This window comes from Artibeus jamaicensis, unplaced genomic scaffold (genome assembly GCF_021234435.1).
Source record: "Artibeus jamaicensis isolate MK-2021 breed Jamaican fruit bat unplaced genomic scaffold, CSHL_Jam_final contig_47, whole genome shotgun sequence".
In the NCBI taxonomy this organism is placed as follows: Eukaryota; Metazoa; Chordata; class Mammalia; order Chiroptera; family Phyllostomidae; genus Artibeus; species Artibeus jamaicensis.
Genome location: NW_026521848.1, coordinates 1128421 through 1145407, shown reverse-complemented (window position 1 = coordinate 1145407; position 16987 = coordinate 1128421). Strand labels below are relative to the sequence as shown.

General features: G+C 47.7%; 1 protein-coding gene and 1 long non-coding RNA gene across 7 annotated transcripts in view; one reads left to right on the top strand and one right to left on the bottom strand.

Annotated features, from left to right (window-relative positions):
• FCGBP (Fc gamma binding protein) overlaps window positions 1-16219 on the bottom strand; it is an 86525-nt gene extending 70306 nt beyond the window's left edge. For 2 of the 6 annotated variants that reach the window (XM_053667508.1, XM_053667510.1), the window contains exon 1: window positions 10756-10839. In XM_053667508.1, coding sequence (XP_053523483.1) covers window positions 10756-10804 — 49 coding nt within the window. In that variant the 5' untranslated portion in view covers window positions 10805-10839. Of the gene's footprint in view, window positions 1-9216; window positions 9227-10755; window positions 10840-16038 lie in introns of those variants that run through there. The other 4 variants (XM_053667509.1, XM_053667511.1, XM_037133435.2 and 1 more) reach the window with 3 other exon arrangements.
• Window positions 1875-15929, top strand: LOC119040445 (uncharacterized). Its single transcript, XR_005080863.2, has 5 exons — window positions 1875-2008; window positions 2596-2663; window positions 8804-12668; window positions 13248-13423; window positions 14048-15929. It is a non-coding gene; the product is annotated as an uncharacterized LOC119040445 (long non-coding RNA).
• Window positions 16220-16987: the final 768 nt, after the last annotated feature.

The following is a 16987-nucleotide window of genomic DNA, read 5'->3' as shown; positions in this document are numbered from 1 at the left end:
GCCAAGGCCAATGAGAGCAAAAGCCTCCACAATAATGTTACAATTAGCTACACTCCTCCAGCCAGAGACACCCCAGGAAAGCCCCTGCAATTGAACAAGTTGAGTTCAGTATTCACTACAATGAGAGAGAACGCACACCCTGGGGAACTGTGCGGCATCTTAGGAAGAGTGTTAGGAAAGACACTGGAGGATTTGGGCTTGTGTAAGGTGATTTTAGGGAGGGGTTCAGGAAGCAGGACTCTGCTCTGTATTGGATGCTCCCAGGAAGCAAGAGGAATTTTACTATCTTTAGGCATTGTAATAAGTCTTACCTTTTAAGACAGAGCAGAGTGAGGAGAAAGCTGTAATTGGTAAGAGGTAGCAGCCACTCACCGTAGCTGGGAGCATGGATATTGGGTTCTGACACCACCTCTATGACTCAAACACCTCGTTTGGGTTCCAAAACCCCAAAATGGCAGTACTCATGCCCAGGTGCCCTCTTCACATGGCCTGGCTCTGAAACCCTCCTTACCCTGTCCATGTTATTAGCCCCATGCCGGTCCATTCCACCGCTTGGAATGCCCTCCAGGAGGTTGTCACCCTGCACCAAGCCACGCCCTGCATAAACACCCGCCTCATGCAGCTGAGGCTCTGAACCCCTGCGGTGAGCCCATCTTATGATGACTTTTGGACTGAACTGTTTAGAAAGGCAAGGCAAGAGGAAGAGCAAAAAGTGTTATAATTTGAAATAAAGCAAGCCATTCCCTCATGGACTGTGTGTGCATGGTCTTAAAAATGTTCTTTGCCTCTTTAGAAAGTAGGACTAATGAAGTCTGACCCACAATCCAGAACTGACTCTAATCATGAGCTCACTATTCACCGGCACACTGCCTTTCCAAATGTAAAGTTATTTCCTCAGCCCTCACACTTATCTCTCAAACACTCCAAACAGCACTGAAGAGTAGAAGGGTCATTTGATGTTTTAAAAAATTTATTATGAGTTGCATTTTTCTTTATGAAGAAAAAATCAGTTGAATCTATATAAAAAATTATTTGGCAGGTAAATTACAAACCTTTGGTCCAAATCTTCAAATAAAGCTTATGCTGCAAGAAGATGCAACATAATCTCTTTATTCTGCAAAACAGGCCGGTGGTAACATAAGATCCTAAACATGCAGTCACGATTCCACTGGATCCTATGCTGTCTCACATTTCCATATATTCAGAATCCCACATACCCATCTTCATACAGCCTGGCTTGCACCTAGACACTCGACTATCCGTCACACAGCGACCCACGCATCCACACCATCCAACACATATGTCTCCAGTCACAGTTAAGCACAGCCACAGTCTCCCACTGAACCTGGCACCTCACTGCTTACACTTATCAGACTGCCAAGCTACTTTCTGTGACCCACAGCTAGAGAGGGCGCAGTCGGTCCCACAACCTTCACGCACCCACGCAAGCTCGCAAGCCAGATACAAAGGGCCATACGTACATCCTTTTAAATACACATAAAAAGCTCACTCTGTGTACCAAGGAGCCGGGACTACCTCCCAAGAACAAACTGACCAAACCTACGTGCCTGAGCTCCCGCAAGTCCCGCAGGCACTTGGCTTCAGGGTCGCACCCATGGATGCACTTGGCAGTCGGGAGAAATTTGCACAGTCCAGACAGCAACCGGGTGCGAGACCCCCTTGTTTGTTTTCCCAAGCCCACAGCACTGCCCGCCTAGACTGGGTTGTAACTGCGGGTTCCCGGGATTTGCGCCTGTGCTTGCTTGGTCCCGGGCTTGTGCGTCCAGCGCCCAAGCCCACCTGCTCCTGGCTGTGGACTACATTTCCCAGAAATCCCAGGGTCAGTGCTAGCTGCAACTTTGAGGGCCCTTTACGATGCGTTCTAGGCGGTTTCACCACGGGTGGAGTTTGTTGCTGCCAAGGAAGAAGTCAGCCTAGGCGAGACACAGCAGGCCTTGTTGGAGTAGGAGTGGGGTCGGGGTTGCTGACCCACGTGAAGAGCCCCGTGGTGAGGATGGCGCGCTTTGTGTAGGGAGCCTCGAACCTGGTAGTGCATGAGGGATACAGGAGGGGAACTGTGTGATTGAGACACGCGGTGTACTTGCATGTGCGCACCTGCCTTTCAGGTCCAGGTTGGGCCGCTGTGACCCTGTGTGCAGCTGTGAGGCTGCCCCTGTTGTATGCCAGCCTCTCCTCACAGCCCCGAGTGTTTGCACAGAACAATGTCCCCAAAGAGGAAAGTCAGATACTGTATTGAGCCCTAGGAACGGGGTTCCCAGCAACAAGGCACACAGTCCTGGGCTTTGGGGCGGGACTTTTAGAGCTAGAAGTGCCCCTGAGACTGACTTCTGGGACTAAATGATAGCAGGGACTGTCTCTACTTGGAGGCACTGTGGGTGCTGCTACATTTGTCAGAACCACAGCATTTTCATACCTCTAATCCTTGGTTTCTGCTGTGAATGCAAAGACAGATTCCGGCCTCCCTCTCCCATCTGGTTACATGTGTGAGATCTGAGCAGATGTGGCCCTGGAGGGGATTTTCTTGGTCTATGATCCAAGAAAGTCCTGGTGCCTCATGAGTTCCTTCTTCCCCAGCCCTGCCATTCGGCCAAAGAGGGCTCCTGAGGAAGAAGGAAGTTGTTGCACATCTGAATCCAGATCAGGTGAGTTTGTATTTCCCCTTCGTTCATTGCTGCATTTTTGTTTCTAGAAAATGGAAACATTGCTCATTTTCCTGAAATGTCCAGTGGCCTGCGCTAGGCCTCCCCCCCTGTAACTGATGGCCCATGTAGACCCTCTCCTCCCTGGCCCTCAAATGCTCCCTCCTCATTCAAATCACTCCTCTGCACTCACTTTTTCATGATAGGAAGAAATGCTTATCCTGGAGTCTAAGTTCAAGCTTTGTTTTATTGGGATTAGTGTGGAATCACATCACTGATCTCTAAAACCTCAGTTTAAAAGTAAGGCGAGCCCTGGCTGGTGTAGCTCAGTGGATTGAGCGCAGGCCTGGGAACCAAGCAACCACGGTTCGGTTCCCAGTCAGGGCACATGCCTGGGTTGCAGGCCAGTTCTCTTCCTCTCTCCTTCCTTTCCCCTCTAAAGATAAATAAATAAAATCTTTAAAAAAAAAAAGTAAGGCGAGATCAGAGGTGGTTTGACCAGTGCCAGTAAGTGACACACGGGCATCTACTTTTTAATTTTTAAAAGGCTTTTGGGAGCAGGAATGTGATTGGAAGTCAGAGCATGAAAATTTGTGTCATCGTGGGCAGGGATTTTTCCAAGCAATCAGTGGGTTGAGATTTATGTTTATAAAGAGTTTATCATTAAAAAAAAAGTACACATGAGTTAAGTAATATTGCATGCTTAAGATTATGGAATTAATGTTTTTGCTCATTTTTGCAAAAAATAAAATGTATTCAGTTCTATTACATGAAGGACTTGTAAAGAAGAAAGTTAAAATAGCCCCAGCATCGGTATTCATAGTAGGAGAAGGTTGTGGCAAAATTTTTCTTTGTACGTGTTTGTGTATTTCTGCAGAGTAGAAATTACACTAATTGACCATTCAAAGGACGCAAAGACTGTCCATCCCCTATTTGGAAAAAGTAATTTTGCATAACTATAGTTTTCTTATACTCCAAGAATAAAAGAAGAAGAGCAAAGTGCCAATGAACCCCTCTAGTTTGATTGAACTTCAAGGTATTTACACCTTTTAGGGTCATATAAACCAATGAAGAGTTATTATTATCATACCATTTATCAAATCAAATAACCCTTCAGGATTATACATTTTTTAGATTATTAAGATTGCTTTTCCAGGGCATAGCAATATCTTCCCCTGTCCATTATGCAAATAATATGTTGTAGGACAGATTTATAATAGTAGGAAGCACAGTAAGGTTGTAATGACTATAAATATTCACATAAATCTTTACATGGGATAAGAAAATAAGATTGAACCTCTTATTAAAGTTCTCCATTTAATGCCTTATTATGTTCTTTTGGTTAGTTTTATGTTGAACAAAGGTGTCTCCTCTTTGGTAGCTATAGGGACAAGAGTGGGCTTCTTACAATATTTAAAATGTCATTATCCACTTCCAGCCAAGATGGAGGTGTAGGTGGAAACACTGTGCCTCCTCACACAACCAAGTTTAAAGACAACAAAGTTTTAGTAACAAAAGCGCAACCAAAACACAGAAAATTGAACTCTATGGAAGTCTGACAACAACGAACCATTCAGCCAGACCGGTAAGAGGAGCGAAGTCAGCGAGGCAGAGCGAGGTGGGGCAGGAGAGATCAGCGTGACCCAGGAGTACAGGCGGTGGTTGGCAGATCCCAGGTACAGGGTGGCAACGGGTGGACCCAGTGAGGGTGCAAGGCAGCTGGCTGACCACGGTCACACATTCACACCCAGATAAACCAGGAGAAGGAGCAAGCAGTGAGACTGAGCGCAGGCTAGGGCCACAGCAGCGAGAATTAAAGCCTTAAAGCACCACTTGGAAAAACTTCTGGGGTCGAGGTGCCAGGAGAAGCTCCCAGGCTCACAGAGAGTTTGTTGGAGACCCACAGGGTCCTGGAGGGTGCACAGGCCCACACACCCAGGAGCCAGCACCAGGGGAGCCTGGTTTGATTGCGGGAAGCAGCAGAGGAGACCAAAATCTGAGACAGAGCAGAACAAACGCCATTGCCTCTCTCTGACCCCACCCCCACATACAATGTCACAACCCAGCAACTGGTTGACCCACCCTGGTGAACACCTAAGGCTCCGCCCTTCATACATAACAGGCATAAACAGACCAAAATATTATGGCTCGAGAAGAACAGCTTAAAGCCCCAGAGCCAATAGTTCTAAGCGACCAAGAGATAGCCAACCTATCAGATGCACAGTTCAAAGCACTGGTGATCAGTATGCTCACAGAACTGGTTGATTTTAGTCACAAATTAGAGGAACAAATGAAGGCTAAACTAATTGAAATGAAGGGAAATGCACAGGAAACCAATAGTGATGGAAAGGAAACTGGGACTCAAATCAAGGGAGTGGACCAGAAGGAAGAAAAAAATGACCAAACAGAAAAGAATGAGGAAACAAGAATTCAAAAAAATGAGGAGAGGCTTAGGAACCTCCAGGATATCTTTAAATGTTCCAACATCTGAATTATAGGAAGAGGGGCGTCCATCAAAGGTGGTTCCAAAGGTTCTGGCCTGAGCAACAGGACGCATGGAGTTGCTAGTAACCGAGACAGGAAGCCTGCAGGATGAGCAGGTTTGGGAGGAAGATCAGGAGCTCGGCTTTGGACGCAAGCAGTCTGAGACTCCCCTAGACATCCACGTGCAGGTGTTGGAGAGATGAGCCCAAAGTCAGGGAGGAGTGTGGCACTGGAGAAGGAGTGGCAGGACTTACCACTCCAGCCCCCGGGAGTGCCGTCAGCTCCTGCAAGGTCAGCCTCAGTCACAGAAAGCCACCTCGCTCAAATCCGGGCAGTTCCTGTGATGGCCACATCAGTAACTGATACAGGCCAGGATGGGAAGCCCAGGAATTCGAGCCACAGGGGGCAACCTGAGTGGGCTCTCCGTGCTCTGGAGCCCTTCACAGGGTCAACCAAGGCCAATGTGGTCCCTGCATCACAGTTCAAAGTCTCCATCCGCCCGGCCCTGGTTGCTCCCTCTGCCTTCCACAGGTGTCAATCCCTAATAAACATTCTGCATTTCCAACTGCATCTCAGTGTCTGCCTGCTTCCAGGGAAGCCAAATTGCAGCAGGAGCCTGCAGCATCTAGAAGGTGTATAAAGCCTGTTTGGTGTACATACAAGACCCCCCGCATTTCAGTCCTACTTCCTAAGGTACAGGCTCAGATCTCTGCCCTGGGCCCCGCATCCTGGCCCTGAGAGACAAGAGGAGAGTGAAAAATAGCTGGTATATGCATTTCAGACAGGCCACGACAGGAAAGGCCAAAAATGTCCAACGCTGATAATATTCAGTGTTTAGAAACAATCTAGTTAAAACCACAGAAGCATGCCATTTCACATCCATCAGAATGTCAAAAATCAAAAAGTTTCTCAATATCAAGTTTTAGTCCATAGAAGGGAGCAAATACCCACAGGACCACACTGATCTAAGGAAGTGACCAAATAAGTAAGCAGATGAGGAAGAGAGACAGCTCTGGGTTTCAGCAGAATTCTAATGAAGAAATGTAGAAGGAAACGGGGACATGAAAAATCACTGTGAGGCAAATTCCCAGGAGTAACTGTCACAGACAAGATCTACCATTGGATGTTCAAATTAGTGGGTGGCCCTGGCTGGCGTGGCTCTGGATTGGACATCCGCCTTACTAATTGAAAGGTCATTGGTTCTGTTCCCTTCAGAGCACAGGCCTGGGTTGCTGACCAGGTCCCCAGTTGGGGGTGTGCAAGAGGCAACCAGTCAATGTTTCCCTCCCTTTCCTGTCTCTAAAAAATAAATAAGTAAAGTCTTTAAAATTAGTGGATGAAAGTTTGAGGAGAAACAAGACTCGTACAGTCTTGGAGTATCCCCCTAAAATATTTATTAATTACAAGGGGAAAGACAATACCTTTACAGTGGTAAGTGCAATTACAGCACTATAACCAAGTGGTCACGGTCAACTTCACCAGTAGTGAGACACATGGGACACATGGATATCATGAAACCCCTGATATGATGCTTTCTATGGTACTCTTGGGGAAAAAATGCATACCTTCATGAATTTAAACCATTAAAAACATCAGATAAATCCAAATTAAGGGAAATTCTATAAAACAGTTGGTCAATACTCTTCAAAAGTGTCAAGGTCATGAAAGACAGGGATACAGAGGAACTGTCCACAATAATAAATTACTGCTTTGAGCGGCCTTTTTAGAGAAAAGCCTCTGTTGTGCATGGTGGCCACCAGATGGCGCTTGGATTCCAAGGGCGGAATCCTAGACCTTGCCAACATTACAGAGAGGTCGTTCATTGCCCCCGAGTTTGCTTGTAAATGCATGCTAGTCCTAATAAAAATGTCATCGGGTTTTTGTTTCTAGTTAGATAACTTGATTCTAAGGTTCATTTGGAAGAACAAAGGCAAAGAAGGAGGAGGAGAAGTGAGGAAGTAGCTCTGCCAGATATAAAAACAATATTATTGGTGGACAAATAAGCACGAAGATCAAGGGAAGGATTAGAAAAATCCAGAAATAGAAACAATTGCTTATGGAAATGCATTTTATGATTGTAAAATAGTTTTAATTTAGGCAAGAACTTTAGAGGAGTCTTTAATGTAGTAGGATTAGAGCAACGAGATAATGAAAACAAAAGTTTGAATGCACTTCTCACGCTGGATACCAGATTAAATTCCAAGTGTATCAAAGATCTAAGTGAAAAAAACACCTCACAAACAATAGAAGGAAACTCTGCTGAGTCCCCTAATGACCTACAACAGGGTAAACTTTCCAAACCATTTATCAAAATCCAGAAGCAATAAAAGAGAATTTTGTTAAATGGCCAAATGAAAATATAAACCTTGTGCTGTTCCCAAAAAAATAAACCTACTAGATCCAAACCAAAAGCTTCAGGTAGCCTGGTTGGTGTGGCTCAGTGAACTGAGTGCCGGCCTGTAAACCGAATGGTCACTGGTTCGATTCCTGGCCAGGGCACATGCCTGCGTTACAGGCCAGGTCTCTGGGCTGCAGGGGAGCTAATTCATGTTTCTCTCCCCCTCTTTCTCCCTCACCCTCTCTCTGTAAATTAAAAAATAAAGCTTTTTAAAATTTTTCAGGAGAAAAATATGTACAACTTATGTCACAAAGAATTAGTCTCCCTAACATAAACAGCCTCTAAAAATTGAGGGGAAAAGACCAAGAGGCTTCTTGAAAGTAGAGAAGACAGGTGAGGAGAATTCATATAGAAAGAAATACAAATGCCCCCACGTGTATAAAAAGGTATGCTCAACCTCATTCATAATTTAAAAATTAGCACTATCCTGAGACCTTTTTTCTCACCTATCTGATTAGCAAAACTCCAGCTATTCGAGGACTGCCCTGGACGTGCTGTGGGGAAGGGGGGATTCTCACACCTTGCGGCTGAAATGCAAACAAGGTAAAACAGCGTGAAGGAGAACCGGGCAATATCCAGCAAGTGCACCCTTTGATCCTAGACCCTCATCTATTGGAAAGACCTGCAGATGGGAAAAAAAAAGTCACACGAGCACATGAGTGTGCCTTTTTGTTGCAACATTATTTGTCATGGCAAAAAGAAGACGAAGAAGAGAAAAATGATTGCCCTGAAATAATAGGGTACTGTTTAAATCATCTCTGCACATCCATAAAATGGAATACTGCATAGCCGTGGAAAGGAATGTGGTATATTAGGATTATACAACATATACATAAGACGCGTGTGCAGTGACCTCCAAACTACAGTAAGTTCTCACTCCACATCATCAGTAGGTTCTGTGACTGAGCAAAGCAACTTATAACGAAACCAAATTTACCAGGCACTAGTAGTAACAAGAGTTAAGTTCTCAACGTTATAACAAAATGACATTGAACAAAACAGAGTTCTTCAAGGACGTAATATACACGCATAGTTGAGTTAAAACAAAAGGAAAAGGCAAGGTGCCGACTGGTGCAGGGTGTGCAACCTCTGGTGCCATGAGGAGGTGCAGGGTCTTCCCTAGTTGTCAGGGCAGATTAGGGCAGGTGGATAGTGGTCCAAGAGGTGACAGCCTGATACAGGAGGTGGGGTGTGTGGGCTCTGGACTGGTTGGTTTGTGTTCGAAAATCATGCTCACTGGTGAGTCATTGCCTGTCTTTAGGAACTGGCTAGTCCTGGCAGAGGCGGACCCTCCAGAGCCAGCAAGATCCCAGGTGTCAACGCATCAGAATACAGCGGGGAAGCACCTGGGTAATACGCCTCCTTGGCCTTCCTGTGACATTCCACCCACCGTCCTGAACCTCCCCCCTCCCTCACTTTCTACCAGTCCTCAGTCTTCCGGTTCTCCTGTCTGACCTGCCCATCCCTTCTCAGTGTCTGTCCCGGTGTCTGTGCCTACCACGCCTGGCTGGGGGATCTCCTCATGCTGCTTGTCTCTTTGGGGAGACTTGCCCAGGCCCCTGGCTTCAGCAGTCACCTAGGCGCTGGTTATTCCCGAATCTCCATTTCTATCCAGACCTCTCCCCTGAGCCAAGACCCTGCAGCCAAGTGCTTACAGGGTGCCTGCACCTGAGTGTCTCAGCTGGAAGCTGGACAAACCCAGGGGCAAACCCAACACGTCCGTCATCCCAACCCTGGCCCCTCCCCCTATAGTGCCGATATTTGGTGAATGGCCACCGCAGCCTACCTTGGGACCCAGGCCAGGAAACTGAGAGCTGTCCTAGACTCCCCCCTCCCCGCAAACAGTAATCAGGCCTTTTCAAAGTCTCCGGTCATCTCCTCCCCACGCCACCGCCACTGCTCTGGTTCAAAGACCGCAGCCTGCTCCGGATCAGCCAGCCTCCAGTGGAGGCAGAAGCCGCACCAGTTACCATCTCGGTATAAAGATGTTATCCAGGTAACTGAACGGATACAAAGAGGACTCCAAGGCAGCAGCCCTTCAACTTGAACACATTGCCCGGAGGACTTGTTAAGACACGGACTGCAGAGCCTGACACTAGAGTCTCTGACTGGTCTGGGAGGGGACCTGGAGTTTCGCGTCTCTACCGACTCCCGGGCTGAGGCCGCCGAGGCCCAGGCCCAGGCGGAGGCTGCAGGTCTGCGGGCCTCGCTGAAACCCGCGGCTCTAAGGTGCGGGAGGACCAAGCGCGGGAAGCCGCTCCACAGGGCTCCCGGAGCCCGGGGAACAAAGACTCTGCACCAGCTGCCTGGCGCTGACGTGTGTCATGAAACTGGTTTTGCAAGTGTTGGAAAACGGGACAAACTCCAGGAAGGAACTACTGTGGCTGCTGCGGGAGGAGTGAAGTGTTGCCCAGGTAACGCCAACGGTAACAGCCCGCAAGTCCCTTTGGCGGAAGGTGTGCGGAGGTGCTGGGAAGAGGTTCCCAGGAGGCAGAACTTGGAAAGTCCTGGGCAAACCGGGACCTAGAACCATCCATCGGGCAGAGCAGCATGTGGTTCGCCCGATCGGCATCACTAAGTGCGGAATAGGAGACTGGGCTTCCCGGCCTCTGCATCCTCAAGGCTGCCTCAAGAGAAGCTTTATAAATTGGTAAAACTGGTCGTTTCAGACTCTTGACAAAAAGTTTTTCAATACCGCTTGTGATTTCGTGATTTATAATGAACAGATATTTGGTCTCTGTTCCCTTTCCCAGCACAGAGCTCCTAAAACCCTTGGAGTTTCCAAAGTGATAAAGGTGATAGGAGTGTCCTTCCTTAACAAGCGTCTTTCAGCCACACTTGACTTTGGGAAAAGCCCCTAGAACCTAAGGATAGGGACTGGTGACCAGAGCCCAGGTGGCAAACACAAGGCCCGCAGGCTGAATCCGGGCCTCCAGCTTGGTTTATCCAGCCCGGCACCTTGCTTCTACGGGGAGGCACAGCCCGGCTCCCACTTAACTGTTACGGAGCAGTTACATTTACACAGTCCTAAAATGACATTCGGCCCTTTGAAGGCAACCTCGAGGCTGGTGTGGCCCCCGGTGAACATGAGTTTGACCCCCTTAGATTAGAGCGTTGGAACTTTCAGAACCACTCACCCGCCTCGCAATCCCAACCCCAGGCTGGAGGTTGAGTTAATCCCCAGTGGCCATAGATTTAATCAATCATACCTACCTAATGAAGCCTTTTTAAAATCCTCTGAGGTGTTCAGATTGCTTCCCATGCAAGAAAGGGCCTGCTCCTCCCCCACTCCTTGCCCTTTGCATCTCTTCCATCCAGCTGTTCCAGAGCTGTAGCCTTTTATAACTAACCAGTAATCTAGTAGGTGAATTTTTTCCTAAATTCTGCGAGCAGTTCTAGCAGGGAGCCCCCAGTGTGTAGCCAAGCTGGTCAGATTGTGGGTAACCTAAAGGGCCCGCTACTACTTGCAATTGGCAAGGGAAGGGGGTTCAGGGGGTGTCTTCTGGGACTGGAGCCCTTACCGGGTGGGAGCAGATGCTAACTTCAGAAACACAGTTTCAGAATTTAATTGAGTTATAGGACACCCAGCTGGTGTCGGCAGAGAACTGGAGAATTTCCCGGTGGGGACGAAGCCCCACACCCTGAGGAGCAGGCTTGGAGTACTGAGAGCAGAGTGGGGGGCAGAGGCACAAATGGAGTTTTTCCTTTTCTCTCTCCACCAGCCAATCACGGTGAAACTTCAACTATTTAAGGCAGCATAAAAGCCTTTTCAAAGTTATCTTCAATTACAGCCTGGCCTCATCTCCATTCCTTATCCTGGCATTCTGGAAATGCATAAATCGATGGGTTCCTAGGGCAAATCATATTCTCAAGACGCTGAGCTTTGGTTATACTATTCCCTCATCTGGATGAAAAGCACATGGACCCCCTTTTCTCAGAGGGAAATATAAGATCAGAATATGTGCTTCCCCTTTAAGAACGGAAGTTACTTTTTCTCATTCTGTAAAGTGTCAGCTGGACTTGAAGGCCAAAGAAAATCTCAAAGCAAATTCCACGGTATTTGCTGTTGTTACGGTAAACTTTTGAATTCCACGGTATTTACTGTTGTTACGCTTCTGGCACCCAGGGAGGAGAAAAAGATAAGAACACTGCCTGTGATGATGAAACTTGTTAGTTTTTCTTTCCTGTTAAAGATATTTTTACTTGAACTCTCTTTAAGGTTTGAAACATTTTTAGACAAATTCCACAAATGAAAAGCAGTGGTTGGTTTAAAAATTAGACACGGTTTTATAAAATCATGCCAGATGGTATCTAAGATTTAGCAATAGTGTTCTAAGCCTGTGGTCCAGTTCAAAGTCCGTAAACTTCTCATGTGGTTATGTGGTTAACAGAGTGATTTTGCTCACTTGCTCTCTCTCTCCTGCAATACTTTTTAAAAATTAATTATGTGGTTCTGGCCGGTCTTGTTCGGTTTTTCGCCTGTGTAAATTCCTTTGTGGCCCTGGCTGGCGTGGCTCAGTGGATTGAGTGCCAGCCTGCAGACTGAGAGGCAACCGGTTTGGTTCCCGGTCAGGGCACAAGCCTGGGTTGTGGGTTTCAGTCCCCATCTGGGGCACATGCAACTGACTGGTATTTCTCTCCCTCTTTTCCTGTCTCTCTAAAATAAAGAAATAAAATCTTCAAAAAACATTCCTTTGTGAAGACTTCTAAGGCAAACTCTGAGCTCTTTAGAGGATCCCAGTAGAATGAACAGCTTCTCCCTCCATTGAGTTAGATTGTAACTGTTTGCATAACTATCTTTCTACTCTGCTGATTCTCCTCTTGGACAGTAACGGTGGGTTCTGGTGTTTGGACTCCATGTTTTTAGCATATCCTTCCATGGTAGACCCTCACCAAACAGTACTTTAGTGAATGCAACAGATTTTTGATAAAGCTGAGTTCCAAAGCAGCCCGGCTGTTGTAGACCGCTCTGCCTGATTTTAGGAATTGTATCTCTACCCCTTGTGGCTAAGGGCGAGGGACGACTTTTGGAATGCCAGCCACAGGAGGCAAAGCCTGTCTCTGGTAGCAAACACTGCCTCAGTTCCTCTCCCTGCCACCAAAGCTTGGTCAGAAGTCAGTGACGGGTAAGACTCCTCACAGCGGGGGGCAACCTAAGCCAGACTTGATCACCTGGGAGGCCTTCATGGAAGGACTTGGGGGCTGCAACAGAGAGCAATGGACTCTTACCCCCCAGCTTTGACAAAGCCCGAGTCCTGATGTTCTCTGGGAGAAGTGCTTCCTGGCTCTAATCCCTTTAAGCCTGAACACCTGTTGGGAAGAGGTGCAGCTCCTTGCCTTGCTAGAGCCTGTCCTGGGGAAAAATCTGGCATCACAAAAGACTTGCTGATAAACCTGTGAAATCTGCTCTGCTAAGAGTGCTTTCATTCATATGATAAGGGTCTGAGAGGAAACGAGTATGTCTCCCAAAATGTCTGCAAAACTCCCTTCCTGACAGACACTGACTCAGACTCTGAAGCCCTCAGATTTCTTTGAAATGTTATCTACTGTTTGATCCTTGCTGCCCTGTATTCCTGTGTATTATAACCCAATAAAAGGCTATGGAAGAGGGCACTCGGGGCCTTTTCCTCCTCGGAGAAACTGCCACTGCTGGCCGTTGTCTCCCCTGAGAAACTGGCCACAGCCCACACCTCCTCCCCAAACAGATCTCATCATGTCTCAGCCATATTCATTCACTCGTGTTCGTGGCACCAGGAGGGACTCAAGAGGAAGTCGCTCCCACATCTGGTGCTCAGAACAGGGACACGAACGGACCTTCTTCAAGCCAGAGGCCTAGAGCTATGCCATGGACACGCCTGCCACGGACATGACCTTTAAGAAGGTAATAGACGCACGACTCTCATCCTTGGTGGTCAGGGGGGACTTAGGAAAGTCACTCCCACATCTGGCGCCTTCAAGCCAGAGGCCTTGAGCCACTTCGCTGCCAGGGACACACAGCTAAGTGGACGGAAATTCACCCCCAGAGGGTTCAGGGCATCTGGGGAAAAGGCAGTCCCCCAGGTGTGTTAGAAAATAGCGAAAGGGTACTTTTTGCCACATCTTGAATCTCCCCTGCACTCCCCTGCATAATACCCAGGACGGTCCATCTCACATTAATCTTGGGGCTCGGCGGGTAAGCTCATATCCAGACATCCGAGCCCTCTCAGCTGTATAAGTGAACCCGAAACTCAGAAAAGAATTTCTTTGATTGGAAAAGCGCGCGCACCCGGGGCAGTCCGGCTCCCTCCTCTCCCCCCCCGCCCGGGATCCACACTGAGAAGCAGGGCTGGGCGTGGGGCTATGTCCTCAGATCGAGCTGACAACTGGGACTGCTGAGGGCCGGGCCGCCTGACTCGCGGTCCTCAGTTCTCCACCCGTTCACTCGACCCTGAGAGTGGATGGGTTGCAGACCTGAGGAGGAGGAAGCAGAGTCTGCCACCCCCGGCCGACTTCTGTGTGCCAACAGCAGCAGCGAGTGCACGCAGGTAATGACAGCAGCAGCCGTTGCACACCGTTTGCTACCGAGAGACTTAGAACGCTGACCAGCCCAGCGGTGGCGCCACTGGACTGGCCACACTGGCAGCCGTGGTGGGCGCTGGCCAGCTCTGTTTCCTAGCAACAGGTAAGATTTCAGAGAGTGGGCGGGGCTATTATCATTGAAACTGGTTTTCTAAGCACCTCATCTTGTGGCGTGAGGGATCTTAACACTTTAAAAATAAAAATCTTTTTAACAAACAAAAAAGGAGGAGTCATGAGCCCTTCCCCCCCCAAATTTAATTTTACCTACAATTTTCTAAATTATGATGAGTTGCTTTGTATTCCAATTGTAAAATATTTTCAGACAGAATTCGAAGCCATATTACCCCCAGATTTTAACTCTTAACTTGGAGAAGAGGGTACGCTGTTTGCTTTTCAGAATGACCTTTAGAACTGCAGGCAATCAGGGTGAAGCCATATCACAGAAAAGGCTTCCCCGACGGGCAACGCATCTCCACACATTAGACTCTCCTGATCCAGACTTCTCCAAGCTGTGCAGAATTCCAGCCAACACCCCTGGAGTGATATTCAACATCACCTAAGAGAGACTTTTCCTACCAAGCTAAAGGGACTAAATTGGTGCTGCAGGACATTTAACGCTTAACCAAGCAGGTTTTTCAGACCCTTCATGCTGAACTCCAAACATTGGTTTGATGGACTTAATTTGAGAATGCGGGTCATTGGACCCACTGGTTGTTTATTGATTTTAATGATGCTTTCTAACTTACTCTTACCAAACTGTCTCACCCTGAGTTCAGATACTAACCCTTGGTGCATATCTTTAAAATAACTTTGTAAAGTCTGTGCTAATTCTCCCCAAAATTGAAATGTAACCAGACCTGTTACTTTTGTCTTTCCCATGCATTTATATCATATTTCAACTGACTGAATTTAGGAGTTTGAGTTATGACAGCCCTTAGATGCCTTGTTTGAATTCTTATTTGTGCTTTATGATGTATCTGGAAGTTGATTTCTTGTGATTGCATTCGGGAACAGCAAATAGTAGGTTTCCCAGGCCTAACAATTTCAATTGATTTAACAAACAGAAAAGGGGGAGATGTTGTAGACCGCTCTGCCTGATTTTAGGAATTGTATCTCTACCCCTTGTGGCTAAGGGCGAGGGACGACCTTTGGAATGCCAGCCACAGGAGACAAAGCCTGTCTCTGGTAGCAAACGCTGCCTCAGTTCCTCTCCCTGCCCCCAGAGCTTGGTCAGAAGTCAATGACGGGTAAGACTCCTCACAGCGGGGGGCAACCTAAGCCAGACTCGATCACTTGGGAGGCCTTCATGGAAGGACTGGGGTGGGGGGGCTGCAACAAAGAGCAATGGACTCTCACCCCCCAGCTTTGACAAAGCCCGAGTCCTGATGTTCTCTGGGAGAAGCGCTTCCTGGCTCTAATCCCCTTAAGCCCGAATACCTGTTGGGAAGAGGTGCAGCTCCTTGCCTTGCTAGAGCCTGTCCTGGGGAAAAATCTGGCATCACAAAAGACTTGCTGATAAACCTGTGAAATCTGCTCTGCTAAGAGTGCTCTCATTCATATGATAAGGGTCTGAGAGGAAATGAGTATGTCTCCCAAAGTTTCTGCAACTCTCTTCCTGACAGACACTGACTCATAGTAAGTCCTCAGATCTCTTTGAAATGTTATCTGCTGTTTGATCGTTACCACCCTGTATTCCTGTGTATTACAACCCAATAAAAGGCTATGGATGAGGGCGCTTGGGGCCTTTTTCTCCTCAGAGAAACTGGCCACTGCTGGCCTTTGTCTCCCCTGAGAAACTGGCCACAGCCCACTCCTCCTCCCCAGATCTCATCATGGCCATATTCATTCACTTGTGTTCGTGCACCAGGGGGGACTCGAGAGGAAGTCGCTCCCACCCTTGGCCAGCTATTGTTTAACCTTAGGCAAGTTTCTGCTTACCTGCGTCTCAGCTGACTCCCGGGCAGAAGGCAGAGTGCAGCCGGCAGGGTGAGCAGGTGAGCACTCTGGGGTCAGACTGTTACGGAGAGAGCTGATCCTATTGCTGGGCAGGTGTAGGAAGGGGCCGTAGGAGGAGTTTGTCACAGAGACGGTAAACAGTCTAGGGTGGGACTGGCTGAGAAGCTGATGTCTCCAAGATGCCTGGAATTATGGGTGAGATTTGAAATAAAAAAACGACTCACAGGCTCTCGGGCTCTCTGCTTCCTCAAGGATTCCTGGATGATCGTGCCACAGCTGCCTGCGTTTCCCAACGGACAGTATTTTGGATGGGAAGGAACTCCAAGCACAGCCTATGTTGAGGCCGGCCTGGCAGAAGGTGGCAGCGTTATTCTTTGCACGTTTTATAGGCAACAGGCTCTGAGGCAGACGCCTGCCATTCTTCCAAAACTGTGTAGCCTTTGTATCTTACGTTGTTTTAGTTTGTAAACTAAACCGCTACAAATAAGATAATTAAAACTCACGGGAATGACGGCAGAACTCAGGTGTTAAGCAGTTTAGCCTTAATTAAAGGGTTAAGCTTTTTTTTTCTTTTTTTTAAGACAGAGGGGAAGGGAGGGAGAAAGAGGAGGAAATAAACATTAATGTGTGGTTGCCTCTTGCACACCCCCTACTGAGGACCTGGCCTGCAACCCAGGCGTGTGCCTTGACTGGGGATCGAACCAGCAAATCCCTTGGATCACAGGCCAGTGCTCAATCTGCTGAGCTACAGCTAGAGTTTAGCTTTAATTGATAGGCTTAAGTGACTAATATATGTAGAAAGCTGTTATTCCAAAATTGTGAAGCTCTTTTTTAAATTTATTTATTTAGTTAGAGAGAGGAGAAGGGAGGGAGACAGAAAGGGAGAAAACATGAATGTGAGAGGCACCTCATCAGTTGCCTCTCACGCGCC